At 40.3% G+C, this 27,244-nt stretch overlaps 1 protein-coding gene across 3 annotated transcripts in view; it reads right to left on the reverse strand.

Moving 5' to 3' along the window:
• Nucleotides 1-2,702: 2,702 nt before the first annotated feature.
• Nucleotides 2,703-27,244, reverse strand: part of PTPN2 (protein tyrosine phosphatase non-receptor type 2) — a 55,631-nt gene continuing 31,089 nt past the window's right edge. The window contains exons 6-10 of one of the 3 annotated variants that reach the window (XM_077810467.1): nt 19,849-20,058; nt 18,056-18,214; nt 11,673-11,866; nt 7,709-7,810; nt 2,703-3,065 (exon numbers count right to left, since the gene is read on the reverse strand). In XM_077810467.1, coding sequence (XP_077666593.1) covers nt 3,044-3,065; nt 7,709-7,810; nt 11,673-11,866; nt 18,056-18,214; nt 19,849-20,058 — 687 coding nt within the window. In that variant the 3' untranslated portion in view covers nt 2,703-3,043. Of the gene's footprint in view, nt 3,066-7,606; nt 7,811-11,672; nt 11,867-18,055; nt 18,215-19,848; nt 20,059-27,244 lie in introns of all 3 variants that reach the window. The other 2 variants (XM_077810466.1, XM_077810468.1) reach the window with 2 other exon arrangements.

A 27,244-nucleotide genomic window follows, 5' to 3' on the forward strand; every position in this document is an offset into this window, starting at 1 on the left:
ATGAGGTCCTTTAGTACCACAAACTGTTTCTGAAAAGCTCTGCAGGAGGGACCTGATCCTGTACATTTATTTATGAATAGTCCCACTGCAGTGGATCTACCTCCTTTTAGATGTCTTAAATCCAGAAGACCAAATTGCAAACTGAAGGTCACAGCCATATATTGGTTACCCTCACTACTTCCTTCATATTTATTACACCCAGTAACTTAAATTTAGGCCCTGTTACTGCAGTGAGGTAGTAGCCAGTGTTTTACTAGATAGTTGTAAAGCACAAAGGCTCTCCTTGACTGGGGCCTACTACTCATACAAATACAGTAGGGTGCCCTCTGAACTTAGTGGAAATGATATGGATTTGAGGGACAGCATTGGACATTCAAACAGGCATTTGAAGATCACAGAATTGTTAAAGTTTTTCATAAAAACAAGGTATCACCTCAGGCCTTCTCCAGCTCTTTTATGTGCCTTGTTCCATGCAGTTTCATTTTGACCTCTTACAAAGTTGTTTACATAAAGCTTTCTGTACTTAGCTGGGCCTGTTGAGTAGTTTCAGCTGTTGGGAATCAAAGGGATTGCTTTGTTGAGGCCCTGCAGCAACATCATTCCCAGCAGAACTGAGTATGAGCTTAAAAGAGATTACTCAATTCTGTATGGGGGACAGTCTTCCTAGATATGTCTCCACTAGGCTCAGCCTGATTGTGTATACAAGTTTTAGTTACTTTAGTACAAAAACAATTAGTAAGAAAATCCTTTAGTTTCCTGTTTGGATAACTCAAACATGTAAGCTACATTTTATCAATTTCCAAAACAAATTCACGCTTAGAACTAGACTTTTTTTCTGCCTCTGCTTAAGTTCAGCATTAAGGCCTTAAAAGAAAGTACTTACCCCGTGGTAGGACTAGGACCAGAGTGTATTTTAACTGACTGTATCCAAATTGCCACACAAAAAAAGCAGCTACCTGCATTTCTTTCATTGGTAAAGTATTATGAATATTTATAGTAGCATGATAATGGAACTATGAAAAGTGCAGATTTTCAGATGTGTAGGCTTATAAGAATCCTACCTTGTAATCATGTTTACTTTATTATCCAATTCATTAATTTAACCTGTTTTTGAAAGCCCTATTAATATGAAGTTATGGTTGAGATTCAAATGCATGGAAGTCATGGGGGGGTCACATATAGAAATATGTGAAGTGGTCTAAAGTGGGCCCTATGCAGTTCACAGCCCTGGGATATGCTTCAGAAGTGTGCTCTTGAATCTGAGTTTTCATTTTAACAAGTATTTATAGCCTCGTAAGTGCAAAGAAAGCCTTGAAAACGTAAGCAGAGTGTAAAGTGAGGTAAATAAGTCTCCACCCAGCCTGAAACAATAGCTCTGAGACAAGAATAGTTATCTCAAAGATTAAGCCTAAAACTAAAATTATAATTTAGGCCCCAATTCAGAAAAGCATCCTTAATTCAGGACAATTAAACATGCTTTAGTGCTATCTTGAATAGAGATGCTTTCCTGAATTGGGGGCTCAACACCCACCATTAACTATTTCTCTGAGGCTCACTTCAATAGAAACATAGAACTAGATATACTTACCTCAAAATACCTCACATGCTTCCTCACTTCAGACCCAATTCCATCATCACCTCCTCACCCCTGACTACTTCCAAAGTGCAGTTAGATATTGTCAACACAGAAGTCTGCTACAACTTGAAAAAAGTATGGACAGCACAAAATAAATGGAGTATCAAAATAATTTACAAAGCATTATTCAGTATTGATTTGTAGATTTTGCTTTTTAATTCAACAAAACCCTCAATTTTTAAGTTCACCTGAGGCTGCCACAGAATTTCCTGAGGACTGCAGAATCCATGGACCTTGCTGCAGAATTTAGGTCCAGTCTGCCACACAATAGAGGGCCTTGGATTAGTGCTAAAACAATCAAGATCAGTACATGGGTTTGAGGGAGTCAGTTAAATTGATTTAACATATTCTGAGTGGCTGGAAGAGAAGGGTGCATGAGGAAAAGCAACTAAGGGGAGGGTATAAGGTATAGAAGCGCCTACCCTGATTTACACTTCTGGTCCTTGAATATAAATGCTATTACAATAATTTTTGTTGAGGTTACTTTGAACTCTAATAGATTCACATATCTTGCACACTATCTCTGAATTTGGCATCTGAAATAAAGTTCTGTTCTCTACAGTGATTGTTAACTTGATCATACTGCACAAGTATCAAGGTGTAAATTCAGCAATGTACACAGAATATTAATTTAAAGGCATGAACCCACTGAAGCTATAGAGAGACTCCCATTGGCAGTAATTGGCATAGCGCAACGGTTATGCTTGTGGGAAATAGAAGTTTGAGATTTTAAATGGATAAATAAGGAAATCAAACCATATCATCATATGGCAACTTTCTTGCACTGGATTTTGCAGAGCATCTTGTGCATAAAGACTAGAACAAACATGGAAAGAGTTACTGAAGCAAGTATTCAAGTATCCTTGTTTTCATTTAACTGGAATGTTTACAAAACAAGATTTGGAAAACAAGAGGTAGAGTTCCTAATGGAGGCTACCTCAATACTCAGCATCAAATTTGTAGTTTTCCAGTTGGGTAAGAAAAAGAAAGCCTCGAGATAAATCCCAATTTTCTTGTAATACTGTTTAATAGGTTTTCCCTAACATAATGCGCACACAACAGTATGTTGTCAATTTAAAAAAATATTTAATGCTGCCAAAAACATATAAAAATACAATAAAAATGGCAGTACAAAGTATTTTCTAGTTTATTTCTTTTACATCTTTCTACAGTTAATACAGGCATTATAAAAACCACAAAAGACAGCAAGTTATTTTGTTTCGCAAAGTAGCATGCTGGTGGTGTTCTTCATCCCCTGGATGTAGTTTACGTTGTAAACAGATAATTATGAGGCCTTCTTGGTATTTATCAGACCTCACTTTTGTTCCCGGAGAGGGGTTCATATCTTGCCTTGCATGTCAATAGTTTGCAATTTATAGATGTAGAATATTCACAAGTCTTGGAGGTTTAGATGTCAGTCAGTCTCGGCCTACGACATACAACGCAAAACAAAGTCACCGATTCAGTAAAGACTAAAAATCAATAGACTAAGGGCTCGGAAGTCACTATAATTATAAGGCAAACCCCCAAACTGATAATTTGTTCCAATTTTTCACATTTGTTTCTCAGACTAAATTACTCCATTACTGTCAGTAGTAAAACTGTTTGAAATGCCAAATCTTTTTCAGAAGAGATACTATAGATAAGGCAAATGCACGCTGGAGATCCCCAGTCCAGCAGGTCACTAAAGCCCATGCCCAACTTTAAGCATGTGAGTAGTCCCATTGACTACAGTGGGACTGAGTATTTTGCTGGACAAGGACCTAATAACTGCTCTTTGAAATCTGAATGCCAGTCCTGTTTTATAAGGCATAGTTCAAAGCAAAATGACATTCCAAGTCTAAATTCACTTGTCCCAATGAGGGAATTCCAAAATTATAACGTTTTTAATAAAGCAAAGCCTATATGATGAGAAACAAATTAAAAGAACCAACATACATAAACCCACACTGATTTCTTCCAGAGCACAGTAATCTTTTCTTAAACTTAATTGACAGCATGTTTAAAAAGGTTTATTTTTCCACATATCAGGCCTTTTAATGCAAATAAAGACTCAAGACAGATGAAATATTTTGAACACATTTATTTTCAGTACACAAGAGTGAGATTGAGCTGAAGCCAATGAAAAAACAGCTTTAAAAGGCAGGAAGACTATCACACAATTATAAACTTTGCCAAATTCCACCCTGTAGTTTAAATCACTTGTCCACAATGACAATTTTCCCCATGAGTTCTCTCAATCAATTTACATAAGTTTCTTGTGTAGTCATCCAAAAATCTGACGTTTAAGTCTAATAAATGAAGAGGTACACTAAATAATTTTATTGGCCTCTTCTATACTTTGAGACGATGTAGGCTTTTTCATACCCACCCCCATCACACACACTTGCCTTTTTTATAATGTCCATTTGCACTATACTGTTTATTTTTAAAATACAGTGTTAAAATAAAAATACATCAGTTAATGAAATGGAACATGTAATGTTCCAAAGGTTTAATTAAGTTAAAGTAAGTTTCATTTGCAAATTAAATTTCCCTAAAATGCACGTGTAATTTCTCCAAATCTTTACTTTAGACTGTATTTAATTATTGCTATTGGATAACTCCTGCTCAACAAGTAAAGGGGAAAATATTTAAAAGATTGAGGGGCACTCAACACAGTAAGTGGTGCCATTGCAAACAATAGATTTTCCCCTGCCAGAAAAATATAATTGAATAGAAAACCATAAGAACTTATTCCAATCCTTATAAAATAGAATGTGCTACTTATAACTGAGATTCACGTGTACATTAGTGATTACTCGTTAAAAGGTGAACGAGATTTATATGAAGCTAATCATCTGAATGTCAGCTTTAAAGTAACCTAATTAAAAAAATAAGTTCTACTATGCTCCAATTATCTGTAATTATTCTGGGAAACAATACATGCAGGGGAAAAAGGATCACAGTCAAGATTTGAATCAGAAGCTCAACAGCATTTCAGAACTAGTGCCCCAATCAGGATTTAATATTTCAGAAGTAAAGACGGTTTTCTCATGTGCTCGTGACTTAACGGCCATAGAAACAACAAAGTATGCACAGCCTAGATTTTGCACACCTTCCTGTAAAGTGCTATGAACTAAAGACAAAAGAGGAAATCCTGACTCCACTAAAAAGTCAGTGGGTATTTTGCCATTATTTTAAATGGAACTAGGATTTTACACAAAGTTCCTTCCTGGAATGTGATAAAAGGCTTCATTCTAAGCTTCTTTCCCAACCTCATACTGCAGCAGATTGTAGTTTAAAATATTTTTGCCTGTCACTGGTGTGATCCTTAAAAATTGTTACAGCTTGGTTGTTAATGATGCAGCCAAGCCAACCAAACACAGCCTACCCATGAATTACCAAATACATTTACAAATGCTACTTTGTGGTGTGGAAAGGAGCGAACAGAATGTGAGCACACATGAACATTCCCAAGCAAGTCTTCTTGGGGTCTGGGCAATGTAGGAGACAAAGTTTAGATGGAGTCAGGTAAAAATTCAAATTAAGGTCTTCAAAGATGCATTTAGAGCTTGTCATCAGAGGAAAGCAGAAAAGGCTTGGAAAAATCCTGCTGCTGAGTCAGGAGATAAATGGAGACTTGCAATTTCAGAGAATGGGATATTATCTATCTTGGAGATGTTTTTTTCTTAACTGTTTTCTTTTAAGCACTTTAAGATATGGAGATCTTATTTACTTTTATAATAGTACTTCATGGCACTACATACATTTTCCCATAAACGAAACCCAGTTGTTTGTAAGACACTTTACAACACTTAAAAATTTTAATTGAAAGAAATATGGGCAGATTGAGGAGTAAGATATATGATGGAAAGACTAATGCACTTGCTTTAGGCTAGGGGTTGATTAGAGTTAGAACAGCTGAAGGTTTAAAAAAAAAAAGATATTTGTTGGGACAAGACCTTCCTAAACACAAAATCTTCACTCTCCCCAGATTGCTTAAGGTCTTGAAATTAGCATTCCTGAACTTGGTTGTATTATCCTTAAAATACCTACTTACAACAAGTAACCAAAATTTATTGTATGTGCCAAAGCAATTACTAAATCTTGGCTCTGCCATGGCTCCAGTACCAGTTGCAATCTTGTTTTAATGGCAGTCTTAAAGAAACCCAGCTCTAAACACTGTAAGACTCCACCATCTGAAGTCTCATTATTCTACTAACACCAGGGGAATTCACTATTCACACTACCTGGAGTTACCTGTGTAAATCTATTGCACTTCTGTGAGACACTCCTCAAAAGTGTATGTTGTTCAGTCATCTAATTGCAGTGCAATGAAATAGCAACTCAGTTTCAGTCCCATGTTTAACCCCCTGCTACTGAGCCTGCAGGTGGCTGGAGACCTTTCAAAATGTTTTATTAAGGAGATCACAATATCATTATCCCCATTTTACACATTTGGAAACTGAGGCAGAGAGGTAGGGTGATTTGTTCAAGGTCACTCAGCAGACCAGTGGCAGAGCCATGAATAGAACTCAAGTCTCCTGAATGCTTATCCAGTGCTCTATCCACTAGGCCACACGGCCTTCTTCCTTAGAGGAGAATGAGTTTGACAGCTGCATAAAGGAACCTATACAATGGGAAGGAAGTTAACAATGGAGCTGGGAAAAGAGCTATTTTAGATAAACTTCACACTATTTGTACAAAAAAGTGTATGATCCATCTCAAAGTGATCTGAAGGTAAAGAAGTACTTCCTTCATCTGCTATTCCTCATGAAGTGGTTAACTATTGTGTTTATTATGGTGCTAGGCAACTTACATAGATCGGGCATCCTTGATTAAGACTACGTCACAGTTAACATCTTATCAAATAACTGATAATATTCATCTATATTCTGTAGCTAATACTTTCAATTACGTTTGAAACAAGTTTTTCACGAAGTTAAATCAGTTTAAAGTTACCTTCAGTGTGCCATTATTGATAGGTGACAGATTTTTATCGTTACATGGAATAAAACTCAAAAAAATCAGTAAGATGAGACACAAAGTATCACATTACATATTTAATGAAATGTCAGAACTTTAACAAAACTAGAGCGTCAGACATAGCTGAAGTCTGAATACAGCTTCCATGAATCAGTTTAACAATTTGCCTCTAAGTCTAGGGCTAGCAAATAGCTTTATTAAAAAAAACCCATAAGCAATTTCAAGCTTTTTTAAATAACTGCAAAAACAAAAAATAAATAAATAAAAGGAATGCAGTGTACAGAGGAGAAACTGAAAAGTGCTTCATCAGAACCTTAGCTGCTCATATCCAAAGTCTCAAAATCTTGAAATGTGGGGAATGGATGCACTGTGCACAAATTATGCTTTACATTTAGTTCCAAAATCAAATTTTTTTGTTTTGGTCAAATAAATTTGTACAAACTAAGCTTTTAAAAGTACAGTTCGCTACAAAAAGTAAGATTAAATATGCAGTTATAAAATATATTTATCCTGGGTCATAAGAATATAAAATGTTGATGCCTATGTCAATAGTACATTACACACATATAAGGATAACTTCTTTGCATTAATAATGTAAATGATACCACGCTGTTTATTGCTTATGTCAGGCATGTAAATTAAAACCCAGACAGCCTCGATCGTTAAATCTTCATGGCTCAGGGTCCATCTACTAGATTCAGTGGAATACCATTTTTAAAAGTATATAAATACAGTTACACAAAGTTTGTACCTGTTTATTTAACAAATGAACAACTTTATTCTGGGTAGCAGTCTGCTGTTTGGTTTCAGAAGTACCTGCTGTGAAAGTCCTGAGATGCTGACTGTGATAAGTTTACACCACTTATCTAATTTGTGTCTAACCTGCACCAATTTTAGGTGTAAGGAGTTTGCTGCTGAAAGTCAAACTCCCTAGTGATTGACTTGCAGCAAGATTAGTTGCTACCGTAGACAGGCTCACAGTGCAAATAAGTGTTTATTTACAAGGAATGTTCTTGAAAATACAGTTTCCAGCAAGAATAAGCTCCAGCTAAAATGACTGTACCAAACCCAATCTTAGTGAGAATAGGTTTCCAATATAACCACCTTTTTCTTTTTCTTTCGGTCTCACTTAGCTTCTGTTTCATCTGGTGCACCTTCTGGGCTGTGTGAGCTTTTCTATCCTCTCGTAGCCGTTTCCGAACCGTACTAAAAGAGAAAAAACTAAATTGTAGAATAGAAGTAATTCCTCAAGAGATATTAGGAAAAAACCCCTCAATCCAACCCAACACACAGAACAGTTAACCAATCTGTGCTGTTTATGACTAAAACAATGAAGGAGGGAATGTTGACGAGAATCGTCTTTGTGCTACTCTAGTTACCTGAACAGTTTAATTAAATACCCATGCTGTTTTAACATTATTAAGGTTGCCAAGTCAAACATCAAGAACTTAGGAAACACGAGTTGCAACCTTAATGCTGCTCCCTCTTGCCTACTGTATATGTATTTTCTATATTAATATATAATATATAGAGTATACCAAAAAAGCACACATGGAGAGCATCTTCACTGAAGAGATAACTCAGGCTCTTTCTTGGTTGTTGCCTGCAACCCTCCTACCACACACACAAAACCCTCTCATGAGTTTAGTGCAGGGGTAGGCAAAGTACAGCCTGCAAGCCATTTTAAGCCAGCCCCTGCTCCGGCCAGCACGCTGGGTCCGGGGCCTCACCACACAGCTCAGCCCCACTCTGGCCAGGGCGCTGGGTTGGGGTCGCACCACGCAGCTCGGCCCCGCTCCGGCACTCCAGCCGGGGTGCTGGGTCAGGGTCGCACCATGCAGCTCAGCCCTGCACCACGCGGCTTCTCCACTCTGGCTCCTACGCACTCCAACGGGAGCTGCAGGGGCGGTGCTTGCAGATGGGACAGCGTGCAGAGCTGCCTGGCTACACCTCCGCATAGGAGCCAGAGAAGGGACATACCAATGCTTCTGGGAGCCTCGAGGTAATCGCTGCTCAGAGCCTGCGCCCCCGGGCCTCTCCCCATGCCCCAGCCCTGATGCTCCTCCTGCTCTCCAAACCCCTCGATCCCAGCCCGGAGCACCATCCTGCACCCCAAACCTCTCATACCCAGCCCCACCCCAGAGCCTGCATCCTGTTCCCAACCCCAACTTTGTGACCATTTATGGTCCGCCATACAATTCCTATTTCCCGACGTGGCCCTTGGGCCAAAAAGTTTGCCCACCCCTGGTTTAGTGGTACTTTCAGTCTGGGCTGGCAGGCACATCTGAAGCTTCAGGCTAAAACCAGCGTGATACTTTCCATCAGACTGATAACCCACACACTTCCCAGTGAGGACACAGGCTAAATCACTTGATGCTGGTAATCCTCCAGTGTCTTGCCACAATTCCCCTGATACCCAAAAGGACAAACAAGTTCTCCCACAACTCACTGGGAAAGATCAGAGCAACTCAGTTTACTGCAACAGAAAGAACCCTGGGACATGATCCCACAGGTCTTAGCAATGCACAGTGGTGAGTGCAGAATCGGTGAGGACACAGTAACTCAAGTAAGACTTTCTTCTGTGGCCACTCACACCAGAAGCAAGCTAACCCAGGTGCTCAGCCTCAGATTTTGATCACCTGAGTTAACAAGGCTCCAGTGAAAACACACCCACAGGCTACTTGTGCCTTCAAACCACAGCAAACCTCCTACTGAGAGCAATGGGAAGTTGGTACAAAGATGGAGGATAAAATATGGCCCTTGTGTAGTCCAGTTTGCAAAGGTATTGAGCACTAACAGCTCCCACTGACTACAGTTGAGCCTATTCGTGTGCACAACTTCTGAAACTCATACCATAAACTTCTATTTAGAGAAGTTAGCATTGCATTTACCTCTGTGGTGAAAAACTGATACCATGTACTTGTAGGACCATTACTATTTCTGCCCTTTACAAGCTAAGCAGTCACCTGATTTGTGCATGTGATTGTGATAATTGCTCAGTTGGTGTGTAAGTGTGTATCTAAGGCCACATCTACACTTGGAGCACTTTTATCACTACTGTACCAGCAAAAGCACTCCTGGTGTGGATGCAGCTATACTGACAAAATGGGGTTGCCAGCCTCCAGGATTGTCCTGGAGTCTCCAAGAATTAAAAATTCATCTTTCGTTAAAGATCACGTCATGGGATGAAACCTCCAGGAATACATCCAACCAAAACTGGCAATCCTATGGTAAAACTGACGTTTGTATTGGCCTAGTAAAACCGTCCCCATAAATGAATGAAACAAGCTATCCTGATATAAATGCCATTTTGCTAGTATAGCTGTATCTACACTAGAACCTTCTGCCAGTACAGACACATTGGTTAGGGATCACATTTTCACACCCATGGCCAATACTGCTCTTCTGGCAGAAGTCTGTCGCTTGTATATTGCTACAAGCGCTACAATGGCACACTACACAGTGCTACAACTATGCTGCTGTAGCGCCTTACCATAGACACTTAAGCCTCGGCTACACCTAAAACTCAGGTCAATCTAGCTACATCACTGAAGGCTGTGAAAAGTTTTACATCCTGTATGAAGTAGTTAGGTTAACCTTCCATCAACCTAGATGCTGCCTCTCAGGTCTACACTAAACCCTTACTACAGTGACAGAAAGGTTTTTTCTCATTGCCATAGGAAATCTACCCCCGAGAGGTGGTAGCTAGGTCAGTGGTTACCCAGCTGCATCTCTAGCATGGGTTAAGTTGACCTAACTACTTCACAGAGTGTGAAATTTTTCACAGCCCAGAGCAATGTGGCTATGTCGACCTAAGTTTCAAGTCGAGACCAGGCCTTAGCCTTTTTATCTGAAAGTCTGAAGCCTTAATGAACAGAAAGCTCCAAAGTTAGCAACTCAATGAGATGGAAGGGGTAGTTCAGTCCTTTCAGCTGTTCTTCCGGAGTGTGTGCAGAATGACACTTGAAACCTTGTGCTGTAAGCCTTTCTGTTCCCAGCCATTTTGTTATTTTCTCTTTTCTTCTTAAAGCTTACTTATTTAAAAGTACTGAACAGGGAATAACTAAAGTGGTATCAAAGATTTTATTCAGCCATGTCTAAGACCATCTAGGGAACACACCCCATCCTTGCCCCCACTCAAGGGACAAATTATCTGGGATTAGAATTTCTCCAGGATAGGATTGCCAACCCTCCCAGTTTCGCTGGAAGTCTCCCAGAATTGGGCTCTATCTCCCAGAGGCTACTGAAGCCAAAAACTGGGAGACTTTAGGCTGCTAAATGTCCAGCAGCGTTGTGGGGCTAAGGCAGCCTCCCTGTCTGCCCTGGCTTTGTGCCAGTCCCCAAAGTGGTGACATGTCCCTGTGGCCCTTGAGGAAACAGGGGGTCTCTGTGCATTGTCCCCGCCCCAAGCTAGCCAATGGGAATTGCAGCCAATGGGAACTGCAGGGGCGGTGCCTGCAAATGGGGGCTGTGTGTGCAGAGCTCTCTTCACCCCCCGCCCCCGCAAGGGACATGTCAGCTGCTTCCAGGAGCAGCGTGGGGCCAGGGCAGGCAGGTAGCCTGCCTTAGCCCCACAGTGCTGCTGACTAGGAGCCACCAGAGATAAGCACTGCCTGGGAGCTGGAGCCTGCACCATCACCCCCTGCCTCAGCCCCCTGAGGCCCCCCCCCCCCCAATGGAGCCAGCACCCCAAGCCACCTTCCACACCCCAATCCCTTGCACCAGACCGGATGCCCCTCCAGAATCCAAACTCCCTCCCAGATCCTGCACCCCGCACCCCCTCCTCCACCACAGAGCCTCTCTCACACTCCGAACCCCTCGGCCCCAGCCCAGAGCCTGTACCCCAACCCCTTGTCCCAGCTCGGTGAAAGTGAATGAGGTGGGGGACAGCAAGCCACAGAGGAAGGGGGGGATGAAGTGAGTGCGGCGGGGCCTCAGAGAAGGGGCGGGACAGGGCAAGGGTGTTTGGGTTTGTGTGATTAGACCATTGGCAACCCTACTCCAGGATAAGAGGATTTAAAAAAAAACAAACAAACCACACCCCCAAGGCACTTTCCATGTTTCTTACCTTTCAATGCTTCCATCCATGATATCCTGCACTTTAGTGGACAGTTCAGTATTTATTTTCTCCCCAATTTGCTCCTGTTTTTCTAAGCCAACACTATTCCCATTGTACTTCTCTGTATTTACTCTGGTTGGGTGTGGAGGGGACTGCTCAGAACTTGGTGCTTGGTCCTCCTTAGAAAGTTCCTTCCACCGTTTCTGAATGAATGAGAACACGTTTTTGAACAACATTTCTCAACATCGTGAAAGTTATATCTTTTTAATTTACATTTTTATTTATATGATCATTCTTGTTTATTCAAAGTATATAAAAACTAATTTCTAGATAAAGAAGTAAGCAACACCGCGATACCCTTATTTACACTGAATAGAGAACAAAGTACACCCATCAGTCTTAGCTTCAGGTAACACTAAAACTTAGACTCATTTGAGGGAAATTCGGTTGTTAGAAAACAACTTGAAGGTCAAGTAAAGAGCACAGAAATTTGTCCAGGATTAACAAAAATTTGCAAGTCAAAGTTAAGGCTGTAAACTCATGGCAATAGAAGAGGTAAGGCTCTTGGGCATGACAGAATACCTGCAAAAAATCTCTAAAAGTGGATCTGATCAAACAGATAGGTATTACAGAGAAGCCAATATGGTTAAGAGCAAGACACAATACCACAACAATTAAAAAATGCTAAATTATTATTCAAGAAAAAGTATTACAAGTGACAGTGGTGTAACTAGATATCTCTTTACTGTTTGCAGGAGACAAAATATTGGCAAGAGCCCTTCACAAAAGATTACTAGACATCAGATGTGAAATGTGTTTGTTTTTTTCTTTTCTTTTCTTCTTTTTTTTTTAATCAAAACAGTCTCTTATATGAGCTTTGCTGCTCTACAACTCCATGTAAATCCAAAGCTTTTGTAATCAGCCACCTTGGTCATAAACCTGTGTAAAATCCAGAGAACTGGATAAAATGTCCAAAATGACCTGACAACTACAAGAAAACATGGCTGTACACGTCCATGTGACTACACAGTCCCTTTGGAATTTCCAATAGTTTTAAACAAGGATACTCTTTTTTTTTTTTTTTTTTAATTCCTTGTAGCAGTGTTTAATGAACCGGTATGCCTTGCTCCTGTGTCAACAGATTAGATTCCCCTCAGGAAAACAAAACCTTTTATTTGTGTGTATCGGATGTGTCAGAAGTGGGAGTCCTTATTAAAAAACTACATATTGCGATCAGCATTCGTCATCCTCTCACAGGAAATCCTGCAGATTATGAAGTGATGAGAAAATTAACTTTGTATTGGTAACCTTGCTATGGATTATTGCCTGATGAGCTCAAAAGAGGATCCTAAATGACTCCAGGAAACCTAAGATTTCATTTAAACAAGTGTTTACCTAGCTACCTGTGTTTTATTTGTGGAGATAGATCTCAAAATGCAAACAGTTTGCTAGGGAGTCTTGTCATTGGAAAAAGGAGAATTTATCCACCAAGAGTGAAATTATTATTCAGGCAAACTTTTACTAAATTGAGATACATAAGTGATGGACACCGGTTAGAAACCTATATTAAAACAATTTCCCCCTCCTTCCCAAAAACCACAGCTTGAGAACACTGTGGATGTCAAAAATGAAGTTTATGGGATTCGTCTACACCATGGTGGAAATGCTTCCCTGCTCCACTGCCCCACTCCGTGAAAATGTCAGCAGCTAGCACCACTTCTAAAACCTCAAAAAGTGCTCACACTGTGTGGGCCTGAAGAGATATGCAGGTAATATATGATATATTTAAATAAAAAACAGTTACAGGTGATAGTATGGTCTTTTATCAACATTGCAAGACAGGGACAAGGAAGGTGCCAACAGATTAAAGGGGGGAAAAAAGAGGTAAAAATAAGTTTCATTAAGTAAAGTTCACCCACCCACATCACACATCTTCAGCAGGGTTTGAAACCTGAACCTTCAGCACTGCAGCAGAGCGTTACCACTTGAGCTACAGGACTAACTACATTAGCAGGCAACAGGAGGAGGCGGTTATCCCAGGAGAGAAACAAACAGACTGCTAGCACCATGTACTAAATCCAGGAGATCGTCATGGGGAGTATGGCACCCAGGCTCTTCAACCCACCACCCAAAAGGTCCTGCTCTGCGTGGAACCTGCAGGAGAGTGGAAAGGAGATGGGATGCTGAGATCGTGTGCCAACTCTCCTGCCCTTCCTCACTGCTCTGGCAGCTTCCAGTACAGCATGTGCTGTGTTGGTATCAGCAATCTCTTTACGGATGTTCATGCCACAGTTTCCCTGAGGATCACAAGCAAGAGAAGGGAAATGGGAATTGAAGAGTTCATATTTCAGCCAAACTTACATGGAATTTCGTGGGATGAGGAAAAAGCACTTCTCTAGCCGAAGGGTTTCTCCCTACTGAATTTTAAAGGCCTGCTGTAAACAGAAATGTTAAAGCTTTCCAGAAAAAGAGTTAGGCAACTACACAGAGGTTGAGAGCAACTTCCACTATACTCATATTTACTGGAAGAATGCTTACACAGTAAGCTGTTTAATTAGATCTACATGGGCAGGCCCCTGAGACTTCATGATTACAAGTTCTGAGCATAAGACCTCAAAAACAGGAGAAGTTAACACAAGAGGAATGGAGTTGGTCTTAACCTTCGCTAAGACTGTCTACACCCCCACTTATGTCGGTATAACATATACTGCTTAGGGGTGTGCCACCCCGTGAGCAACGGAAGTTACATCAACTTAAAGGTCGAGATGGACAGTGCTATGTCAGCGGGAGAGCTTCTCTCGCCGACATAGCTACCGCCACCTATTGGGGGTGGATTAATGAAATGGATGGGAGAGCTCTCTCCTGTCATCTTAGAGCAGCTACACAAGAGAACTTACAGCAGTGTGGCTTCATCAGTGCAGCTGCGCCATGTAAGGCTGAGTTATTTCTCTCTGGTCCCAGAAAGGCAGTCTACATTAAAATGTTAGAGGTTTTTCATGTACTGTTACAAATAATAGCTAATCGGGCTAGAGAAATGTTCTCTAACCCCTTCCATTTTACATTTTCAGTTTAATAACTAGTTTCACTGTTGATGCAACATGCCCTACCACAGCAACATCAAAGCTGAAACTGTAACTAAACCGACAGGTAGCAAGCAGGTGCCTGCATAAAGAGAAAACAACTTGGAAGGAGGAAAGGGCCTGTGCACACATTCAGTGCTGTTACTTTTAAGCCTACCCAGAGATCCTTCTAAACAAATGAGAGCAGAAAAATCCATCTGTCTTTTTTCAAAAGACACCAAAAATCCACTCACATTTCATGCTTCTCTATTTAAAGGGTGTTTTAAATAAAAGTTCTGGATAAAATTTGTCAATTAAAACAATTCAAGTTGACACTGGGTCTCATCTGCACTCCAATTTTTAAAAAGCTCTTCTGGAACAGAAGAAGAAAATCCAAATTTACCATTTGATAAGTATATCTGAATAAGACCAAATTGATGTCCATATTTCTACTCTGTTGTGCAAGTAACTTAAATCCCTCACATACAATAACTCAAGTAACAATTTCCTCCCATGGCTATAGTTAAGCTAAACAAACATTTTTAAATAAATTGTGAAGAGCAGCAAGGAAAATTCAAATTAAAGCTGATCTCTTCGTTTACCCAAAAGCTCATGAAGTTCTTAAATGCAATGGGATCAATTATTTACCAGCATATTTTGAAATCACATTGGGACATGTCAAGGATGTGACATCCTTAACATTTAATTTTTACTTTTTCCCCTTACAACATTCAGTTCATTCCAAGACTGACAGAAAAAATTAAGAACAGTATTTGTTCAACACGTGTTAAGAACAGTACACTTGCGAAAAGTCTTACTTCCATTTTTCCTAAAATGTGGGAGGAGTTAAGTTGTATACAACTGATAACCAAGAATAATTTAAAAAAATACTAATATCCAATAAAAAGAAAAGGAGGACTTGTGGCACCTGAGAGACTAACAAATTTATCTGAGCATAAGCTTTTGTGAGCTACAGTTCACTTCATCAGATGCATGCAGTGGAAAATACAGTGGGGAGATTTATATACACAGAGAACATGAAACAATGGGTGTTACCATACACACTAACAAGAATGATCAGGTAAGGTGAGCTATTACAAGCAGGAGAGCGGGGGGTGGGGGTGTGTGAGACCTTTCGTAGTGATAATCAAGGTGAGACATTTCCAGCAGTTGACAAGAATGTCTGAGGAAAGGAGTGGGGGGCGTGGGGGGAGGGGCGGGGAGGAGGAATAGTTTTACTTTGTGTAATGACACATCCACTCCCAGTCTCTATTCAAGCCTAAGTTAATTGTATCCAGTTTGCAAATTAATTCCAATTCAGCAGTCTCTCGGAGTCTGCTTCTGAAGTCTTTTTGTTGAAGAATTGCCACTTAATCGAGTGACCAGAGAGACTGAAGTGTTCTCCGACTGGTTTTTGAAGGTTATAATTCTTGATGTCTGATTTATGTCCGTTTATTCTTTTACATAGAGACTGTCCAGTTTGACCAATGTACATGGCAGAGGGGCATTGCTGGCACATGATGGCATATATCACATTGGTAGATGTGCAGGTGAACGAGCCTCTGATAGTGTGGCTGATGTGATTAGGCCTATGATGGTGTCCCCTGAATAGCTATGTGGACACAGCTGGCAACATGCTTTGCTGCAAGGATAGGTTCCTGGGTTAGTGTTTTTGTAGTGTGGTTGCTGGTGAGTATTTGCTTCAGGTTGGGGGGCTGTCTGTAAGCAAGGTCTGGCCTGTCTCCCAAGATCTGAGAGTGACAGGTCACTCTTCAGGATAGGGCCAACAAAGAAAATAACAGAATGCCACTAGCCATCACCTTCAGCCCCCAATTAAAAACCTCTCCAACGCATCTTCAAGGATCTACAACCTATCCTGAAGAAGGACAACCCATCACTAAATTTGTTAGTCTGTATCCACAAAAAGAAAAGGAGTACTTGTGGCACCTGAGAGACTAGCACAGCTGCTACTCTGAAACCTGTTAATATCCAATAATTATTCTAAATTTTGAAAGCTAGAGACTGACAATAGAGAATAAAATCTTCTGAAATTTAAAAAAAAATTACACAAAAAGTCTCCAAAAGTTGCATACAGCTTACTCCAAAATTCACACATCATTTCAAAAGAAGACTGTAAAAAGTATGTATTGCTGCCAAAATTTAGACTGAGAAATTGATACAATGGTCCATAAATTCCTCAGGGCCTCAAGAAATGCACATGCTAAAAAGGGAGAATTCATGGCAGTTTAAAAAACAAAGTCTCTCAGACTACTCAGTAATTTGACTGTGACATTACTAAAAATTCAACAAAAAATGTGAGGTATGGCCTTTGGTATACAAAGCAGCAAGATGTTCAGGAAGTGAACTCCAAATTCTGCCAAAAGCAGCTTGCAGTAAATGACTGCTACTTCTAAGTGTGTCTTTGGGCTAAAATCATTAATGGTGGAAACAGTTAAGTATAGTCATAATGCTGGTCATAAGGCTGTGTCAGAATACAGAATACAACCACCTAGTTCTTACATAGCGTAAGTGTGTACCTTGCACCTATTTGGTCTTTAGTGGTTGTGTAAAATTTATTTACACACAAGCACAAAATGTGCGTTGGATGGAAACATTTGACAAGACAGCTGTAATAAACATGCTTTAAGTTATCTACTCCTCCATCCTATTTCTGAAAGCGGACTGGTTTGTCAAGTTAATTTACGCTTGTTTACAGTACGTTTTTTCAGCAAAAGAAAAAAACCAACATGATCTACCATACAAAAAGAGTTCTGTGTCTCCTTGACAAGGCGAAGCTATTTTAAAGTGTTATTACCGGAAAGCACACTGAAAACAAAGTCTAGAACTTGTAAAACTTGAATTTTTTGAACTGCATTAAATAAACCCAGTTAATCTCATCGAGCTGGTTATACTGACTATCACTGGTTAATCGAACAGTAAAAAAATGTTACCTGGTAGCAAACTTTAATCTTCAGCAACAGAATATTTTATTAACAGATAAAGTATGGATAATTCAGGGAGAAAAGACCCTTGTTCAATTTCACTTGGAAACATGACATTTCTTTTGGTTTTTAAAAAAGCTGATGATACGGATTTAACCTTCCTTATGTTAGTACAGAGTATGCCTGCCATATATCACAGAGCAGGGGACTAAAACATAGAATTAAAAGTTTAGCTGAGACACACACTTCAATGCTTGATTAAGAGAGAAGTTTATCTGTCTAACCAATGCAGAAATGCTAAGAGAACATCAAATCGAATCACCCATTGATTTTATAAACACTGCAAATTTGGATTATTACAGTAGATTCAGTTTATTCTAAAAACATTTACCTGTATAGTTGAATCCCCCATGATAAATTTTGCTCCTTCTATAACAGCCATATACGAGAATCTTAGCTGGTCAGGTGTCTGAATAAGTCCCATGCGATATTTTCTCATATCCAATAATACTTGCTTAATGTCTACAGAAGAAGGGTCTTTTTTTTCCATCTGTTTAAAAAAAAAATCTGGTTAATTATATAAAGAGTTTTGACCTAATCTGTGAAAGTGGGACAATTGTTCTTTAAAAGTACCAAAAAATAAGGAAAATTTTAAACACATACACCTCTACCCTGATATAACGCAACCCGATATAACATGGTAAAGCAGCACTCAGGGTGGGGGTGTGGGGGGGGGGGGGGAAAAGGGGTCTGTGCAGTCCGGCGGATCAGCACATCAGCATGTCTAGCTCCGACACGCTGCTCTGAGTGGCGTATTAAGGGTGCCGAGCTGGGGCCGAGGGTTGGATAAAGAACAGAGGGTCTCTGGGGGCGGTCAGAGGACAGGGAGGGTTGGATGGTTTGGAGGTTCTGGGGGTGTGGACAGGGATTGGGGCAGTCAGGGGGCAGGAACTGACTATTAATAATGGAAATACTTGAGGCCAAAGCAAGTTTGATGTAACGCAGATTCACCTATAAACACGGTACGATTTTTTGGCTCCCAAGGACCGCGTTATATCAGGTTAGAGGTGTATTTGAGTTATACAAATTTCTACTGAACAATATATACCATTCATCTTTTTACCACATTTCTGTTATAACTGTATGAGAAATTAACATCTGAAACAGATTTCTAAGTTTTTCTCTCAAGAGAATAAATCATTTAAATACTTTTATGTAACACAAAAAGATAAAAGTTAAAATACAACTGGAGATTAGTTGAAATCCACAAAAGCCAATATGCTAGTAACAATTAAAGCCCTGAGTCTTAATACACTTCTACTTGCCTAACTTTACAAATGAATGTGTTTAAGTTGCAGGATTGGGGCATAGTAGTTCAGAGTACTAGAACTTGGTATTTAGTTAAAAAGACAGACACATTCAACAGAAATATGGGACAATATGTGCGCAAAAAAAAGAGTGGACTAAACCATTTGCAAATTTGGGGCTTTACACGGACTGGCTAATACCATTATAAACACACTGTGAAAACCAGTGCAGTATGTATTACTTGCTATATGTCCAGTAACTGAACTAATGATTATGTCCTTTTAAAAGTAATTTCCCCCCTAAAGAATCAGGAACATTAATCTGATATACAGACAATGTTTTGGAATAGCTATAGTGGCTTTTCTCTCAGAGTGTTAGCTTTATATAAACACTTCAGATTTAATTTAATTTTTTTTTAAGTTACAGGAATACTAGAAGGACCAAAAAAGCCAACAAGCTTCATTCTATTACACCATTTTTCTATCTATATTGCTCTTTCCTTTAAGTGTTGAAAATTAGAAAGCAAATTCCACTTCTAGACAGACTTTGATCCAAGAAGTTTCAGGTAACAGTGAAGAGCTAAGGGCAAAGTTACAAATCTCTGAAAATATGGTTTATAAAGACTAAGACACATTAAGATCACCAGTCTGAAAACAGGTCTATATTTCTACTCATCCCACATTATAAATATAAAGAAATATAAATTTTCATACATTTATTTAAGCCATCAGAATAAGTGTCAGAGAAACTAAGTAGCTTCCACAGGATCTTCATTTACCTTCACAAATGTGTGGCTTATTTACAGGTATCTTATTTGCTAGGAGTTCTCATCAAAAAGCTCAAATATAAACCAAAAGCCACCATATAAACACTTACCAGGACAAGACAGGTGTCTACTAATGAAAATGTGCCAGAGCGTCCTATCCCTGCGCTACAGTGAATTATGGCAGGTCCATGTTCAGGACTCAGCGAACCAGATTCTCTGACTTTAAACAAGAAGTTGAGAAATGAAGCTGGGGACTCAGGGACTCCAAAATCTGGCCACGTAGTATAATGATAATGAGATATCATCCTGGACTCACCACTCTAAAAGTGAAAAAAAAAATTTTTTTTTTAAAAAACCAAAAAAAAAAAACCCCAAAAAAACGAACAAAAAGGATACCTCTGCTTTTGGAGAATTATGTGTTTGAGACTCATCCATCAGTAAAGGCCAATATTTTAAACATCTCGGTCAGACAGACACAAACTGCTTGCTTAAAATTTGCACCCTTAGATTGTTCCCAACAAAAAGTTAACACTAGGACACTTCTTCCAGCACCAGGTCATTATTTGTGACCGACACCTTAGTTATAGATATCTACACAGATCCCATTCTCCCAAACCCTAACATTACTAAAATACTAACAGCACTTTTCCCCTCAAACTTCCCTCTAACTACTACCAGTGGAGCTCAACTGATGCTCACAGCAAGAGCACCAGTATGGACAGGGACTGCCAGCAGTCCAGCAGACTGCCAGCATTTTAAGCTGCATGTTGTTTATGCCTGCTCTGAGCAGGGATAGACAACACTGTGTTTAAAGTGCCAGTAGCTGCTGGAACCTTGTCCATACTAGCATGGCCACTGATGGTAGCAACAGTGGGAAATTGTATGGAAAAGTCCTACTGTAGGCAGGGCTTAAAAAGGCCCATATGTCAGAAAACCTTAGATATCACTTCTGCTGGAGACACTCAACCTTGTTCCATATATAAGTGGATGGAAAGGATTTTGGAATCTCAAGAAATCAATCTCAGTACCAAGCATCTATTTTTCCAATACTTTTCCCTGAACTTCCCCAATGTTACCGGCATCTTATTTCTAGGTTTCCTTTAAACGATAGCTAGACCTCTATACATAAAGTGAATAGTCAAAAAGATTTAATAAGATGCCATTAAAGCTGAAGTATTTTTCTTCAGGTCAATGACAAAATAAATTGTGTCCTGCAAAATGCAAACTAGAGAGATCCTCTCCTGGTCAGTCCATTGCAAGTTTCTATGAAGTGCAGATTTACTCGAAAGGGACTTGAAATAGCATTATTCAGTTCCTGTTTGTTGTGCTGCAGTAACATAACATTTGTTCTGAAAACTAGTTCTTCCAGTTACAGCTTTGGCCCTCATTTAGGGCCTGACGCTGCAAGGTTCGAGCACCCTCACCTTCCACAAAAGGCAGTGGACATTGAGCATGCCAAGTACCATAGAAGTGCAACTCAACCATCTTGTAATACACCTTGAAGGGGACAACAGAATCTTTGTAGTTTGTTCCTAAACAATATATACATTCACATATATTCTGTTGATGCACAAATTAGAATAAATAGAATATTCCTATTGGTACAGCAAAGCCAATACAAGCTCCAGCTCCTTCTCCCAAACTTGTATTGGCTTTCCTGTACCAAAAGGAATATAGTACAGTAAAAATTAGTCTTTGTTCAAAGAGATTTGATTTTGAACACACACAGAGTATATCTATTGAGTAAGGTGCCATTTTTCTACTGCCACTTTTCAGAGCAGAACTATAATCCAAGACCCCAGCCCTGTAATTCTTTGTGCACGGGTAGCCTGTGTGTCCATAAAGAGCCCCACATAAATCACCTGTAAGCAACAAAATTGCAGGTTAAAGGACTTAGGGCTTCCTGTGAAGGAATATTTTTGAGGCAAACAATCACAAAGTTTGCATTGTGTAAATATTATCTGCCATATAGGACTACATTTTTGAAACCTGAAATAGGTTTTTCTTCTGTAGGAATATAGTGATTTTTTTAAATCAATATTTGTATAAGGCAAAGGCTTAACACTAGTTTTATTTATGTTTTTAAAGCAAGCATTTTTACCAGTAAATTATCCCCAATATTTTGTATTTACCCAATATCCAAGGAGAAACAAAGCAATTAATTTTCCTGTTAATTACTTACTTTTTATAAGTATACACACACACACACACACACACACCCCCCCCCCCCAAATTGACTAGAAAACAATTCACTGCTTGAAAGACAAAATGATCACTCAAAACAAGACATTTGCACATTTCCATTTCACAACTACAAATTGTTTTAGCTACCCAGGAAAACATTCCAGGGTAACCATTGGATACTTGGAGAAAAAATACCTTTAAAAACTATAAAAACGTATGAACACATTTTGAGTTTTTTAATTATTTCTCTTATTAGTAGGCTGGTGTAACATTCCACATCAGCTGTTAGACCTAGTTGTTGCCTTCTAGTCTTTTCATTTCTATCAACCTCTTTCTAGAATCTGTTAACAGCTTATCTATTAAGGCCATGCACTGGCTATTGTTATTGCTTCTGTGCATGCCACCAAAATCTGGGTGAGTTACTATGCTTCCTCTTGGCCCCGCTCTTAATCTTTATTTGATTTTAACAGTGCATCAGGGCAACTCTAATACTCCAGTTTCTATTCTGGGGTTGTACAGATCAGGGATTGGCAACATTTGGCCTGCTGCGTCCGCAGGTTCAGCCCATCGCGGCTCCCGCTGGCTGCAGTTGGCCTCTCCAGGCCAATGGGGGCTGCGGGAAACGGCGCAGGCCAAGGGATGTGCTGGCCGCCGCTTCCCGCAGCCCCCATTGGCCTGGAGCGGCGAACCGCAGCCAGTGGGAGCTGCGATCGGCCGAACCTGCGGGCATGGCAGATAAACAAACTGGCCCTCCCCGCCAGAGGACTTACCCTGGTGGGCTGCATGCCAAAGGTTGCCAATCCCTGGTATAAAGTATGAGATTACTTTTGGGGATATTGGAGGATAAATGGATTTATGGTTCATCCAAAAATTCTCTTTACATTGGTAAGTGGTCCAGTATCCTTTTAATTCTGGCTCAGTCTTTAAACACTTCCTCTAGATAGACTGACTGTACAACCTGTTGTATCACCTCTGTTTGTCACAACAGTTTCATGCAAGGCAAAACTGGCTCAAATGCAGTCCTCATCACTTTGCAACCCCAAACTTCTCAAGACTGTGTAAGATACACACTTGTTCTCACCTAACCTGTCCACAGGTTATCCCAACAACTATGTATGGGAGGGCAGAGATCTAGTCAAGGAAAACATTATATTTTATAACCCAGTTTCTAATCTTCAGAGAATTTTAGTTTCCTCACCAGCTTCAACAGATGACTGCATAGAAATACTGCTAGACCTGTAAGCTTCCTGTCTGATTAAGAGGTACATCTCTACAATTCATAAAAAAAAACAAAAGAACAAAAACAAACAAAAAAAAACCTGCACAGTTAATCATGCAATCAGGCAACCAATATATTTACACACAAGGTTTAAACTCATCTCTTCAGTTCGTCCTCATGATTCTAAGGAATGGTAGGATGGAGAACAGCAAAATAAAGATAATGGATTTCAAGAAGGCAGACTTCAGCGAACTCAGGGAGTTGGTAGGTAAGATCCCATGGGAAGAAAGTCTAAGGGGAAAAACAACTGAAGACAGTGGGCACTTTTTCAAAGACATTATTTAAGGGCACAAGAGCAAACTATCCCAATGCGTAGCAAAGATAGAAAGTACGGCAAGAGATCACCCTGGCTTAACCAGGAGATCTTCAATGATCTAAAAATCAAAAAAAAGGCCTACAGAAAGTGAAAACTACGTCAAATTACAAAGAATGAATATAAACAAATAACACAAGTATGCAGGGACAAAATCAGAAAGGCCAAGGCACAAAACGAGATCAAACCTAGCTACAGACATAAAGGATAACAAGAAAACACTCAATAAACAAAAATGGAAGCAAGAGGAAGACCAAGAACAGATAGGCCCATTACTCAATGAGGGGAGAAAAAATAACAGAAAATGTGGAAATGGCAGAGGTGCTTAATGACTTTTGTTTCAGTTTTCACCACGAAGGTTGGTGGTGATTGGACATCTAACATAGTGAATACCAGCAAAAATGAGGTAGGATCAGAAGATTCTAAAATAGGGAAAGAACACATTAAAAATGACAAACAACTCAGATGTCTTCAAGTCACCAGGGCCTGATGAAATGTGTTGTAGAATACTCAAGGAACTAACTGAAGTGATATCTGAGCCATTAGTGATTATCTTTGAAAAGTCATGGAAGACAGGAGAAATTCCAGGAGACTGGAAAAGGGAAAATATAGTGCCAATCTATAAAAAGGGAAATAAGGACAAACCAGGGAATTACAGACGAGTCAGCTTAATTTCTGTACCCAGAAAGATAATGGAGCGAATAATTAAGGAATCAATTTGCAAATATCTGGAAGATAATAAGGCGATAAGTGACAGTCAGCATGGATTTGTCAAGAAAAAAACATGTCAAACCAACCGGATAGCTTTCTTTGACAGGATAACAAGCCTTGTGGATAGGGAGGAAGCAAGGAAGCAGCAGACATCGTATATCTTGACCTTAGTAAAGCTTTTGAGATGGTCTCGCATGACCTTCTAAACAAACTACGGAAATGCAACCTAGATGGAGCTACTGTAAGGTGGGTACAAAATTGGTTGGAAAACCGTTCCCAGAAATTAGTTATCAGCAGTTCAGTCAAATTTTTGCTGATAGCTTTCTTTCAAACTTGTAAAGTTTGCGGACAATACCAAGCTGGGAGGTGTTGCAAGTGCTTTGGAGGATAGGATTAAAATTCAAAATGATCTGGACAAACTGGAGAAATGGTCTGAAGTAAATAGGATGAAATTCAGTAAGGACAAATGCAAAGTACTCCATTTAGGAAGGAGCAATCAGTTGTGCACATAAAAAATGGGAAATGATTGCCTAGGAAGGAGCACTGCGGAAAGGGATCTTGGGGTCACAGTGGATCACAAGCTAAATATGAGTCAACAGTGTAACGCTGTTGCAAAAATGGTGAACATCATTCTGGGATATATTAGCAAGAGCGTTGGAAACAAAACACAAGAAGTATTCTTCCGCTCTACTCTGCTGATTAGGCTTCAAGTGGAGTATTGTGTCCAGTTCTGGGTGCCACATTTCAGGAAGGATGTGGACAAATTGGAGAAAATCCACAGAAAAGCGACAAAAACGATTAAAGATCTAGAAAACATGACCTATGAGGGAAGATTGAAAAAACTGGGTTTGTTTAGTCTGCAAAAGAGATGACTGAGGGAGGACAGGATAACAATTTTCAAGTATGTAAAAGTTTGTTACAAGGAGGAAGGAGAAGAATTGTTCTTCTGATCCTCTGAAGAGAGAGCAAGAAGCAATGGCTTAAATTGCAGCAAGGGAGGTTTAGTTGGACATTAGGAAAAACTTCCTTACTGTCAGGGTGGTTAAGCACTGGAATAAATTGCCTAGGGAGGTTGTGGAATCTCCATAATTGGAGATTTTTAAGAGCAGAGATTTTTAAACACCTAGTCCGGCCATGAGACAGGGGACTGGACTTGATGACCTCTCGAATCCTATGATTTTATAACATACACAACAGTACAGAAGGGTTTGAAGACGTTTCCTCCAGGGTTTACATATTTAAGTCACCATTTGAGGTGGAGAGAGTAATCATGTTACCTTTTTTCAGACTCTTCATTAAATATCATTTCAGTGAAAAGCCTTCCTAGCTTTACAAGAGGAAAGAAACTGCAGAGATAAGAGACCAAAAACTACAGAGAAAAATTCCACGAAGATAAGTGCATCAAAACAAAGACTCTCTCTTAAGTCCCAAGTTACTTGTAAATACTCATTCCTCAGATCCTTTCTTGAAAGAGTGCTACAGGACATCAGTATACCAGTAAAATATATTTTTATGCAATTGATGGTTAATATGCCATGTCAATTTCTCCCCCCGAAGTATGGTAGAAATTCCATTTCTACTTCCTCTTTATGTGCACAAGCAGGTAACATCATACTCATGGACTGTTTTGAAGACATGTACTCTCTTCTTTATACTGCTTAAAGAATAGCAAATAAAAAGAGCTGCTTTTATGTCTCCATAAATCTAATGACCAGAGATCTAGCCTTATCTCCCTTCCAGCGGATACCGTGCTATGCCCTTATACTTAGGGCCCTACCAAACTCAGTCCATTTTGGCCAATTCAAAAATAGTAAATTTCATGTTTTCAGCTATTTAAATTTTAAAATTTCATGGTGTTGTAGTTGTAGGGGTTCCGACGCAAAAAGGAGTTGTGGGGTGTGTGTGTGTGTGTGTGGAAGGGCGGGAGGTTACAAGGTTATTGTAGAGAGTGTTGTGGTACTGCTACCCTTACTCCTGCGCTGCTGCCTTCATAGCTGAGTAGCTGGAGAGCGGCAGCTGCTGGCCAGGAGCCCAGCTGTGCAGGCAGAGCCACTGCCAGAGCAGGGCAGAATTAAGGATGGCCTGGTATGGTATTGCCACCCTTATTTCTGTGATGCTGCCTGCAGAGCTGGGCCCTCACTCAGCAACCATCACTCTTTGGCCACCCATCTCTGAAGGCAGCAGTGCAGAAATAAGGACGGCATGGTACAGTATTGTCACCCTTACTTCTGCGCTCCTGCTGGTGGGGCACTGCCTTCAGAACTGGGCGCCTGGCCAACAGCCGCCACTCTCTGGCCGCCCAGCTCTAAAAGCGGCGCAGAAGGGTGGCAATACCTAAAATAACCTTGCAACTCCCCTGCAACGGCCTTTTGGGTCAGGACCCCCAATTTGAGAAATGATGGTCTCCCCTGTAAAATCTGTATAGTATAGGGTTTTGGAGGTTTAAGTCCCTTATTAACCTTTTTGTCATACTGACTTAAAATATATCACCATTTCAAATCCACACCCACAGAAGTATTACATTTATGTCCCAGTCGCCTTATCAAGCCAGCCTGTTTAATCCACCCAGGCTCCACACCCAATCTCAGTACCACTCCCTGGCCCATGTCCCAGTTTTCCCTATCCCTCTAGCTTCTTGCCCAACAGTCCCAATTCCTCCCCTCTCCCACATCCAGTCTCCTTGTCTCACTCTATTCCTATTCCGATCAACCACCATCTAGGGCAAGGCATTTCAAACTTTTTTTCTGGTGACCCAGTCGAAGAAAATTTTTGATGTCCGTGACCCAGCAGAGCTGGGAATGAGGGCTTTGGGGTGTGGGCTGTAGCTGGGGATGAGGGTTTTGGGGTGCAGGAGGAGTTCTGGGTTTGGGGGGGCTTAGGGCTGGAGATAGGGGTGCAGGAGGGTGTCAGGGCTTTGGGCTGGGGGTGCAGGCTCTGGGGTGGAGCCAAGGATGAGGAGTTTAGGGTGCAGGAAGGGGCTAAAGGTTTCGGGGGGCCTCAGGGCTGGGGCAGGGGATTG

Source organism: Eretmochelys imbricata, chromosome 2 (assembly GCF_965152235.1).
Source record: "Eretmochelys imbricata isolate rEreImb1 chromosome 2, rEreImb1.hap1, whole genome shotgun sequence".
Lineage (NCBI taxonomy): Eukaryota > Metazoa > Chordata > Testudines > Cheloniidae > Eretmochelys > Eretmochelys imbricata.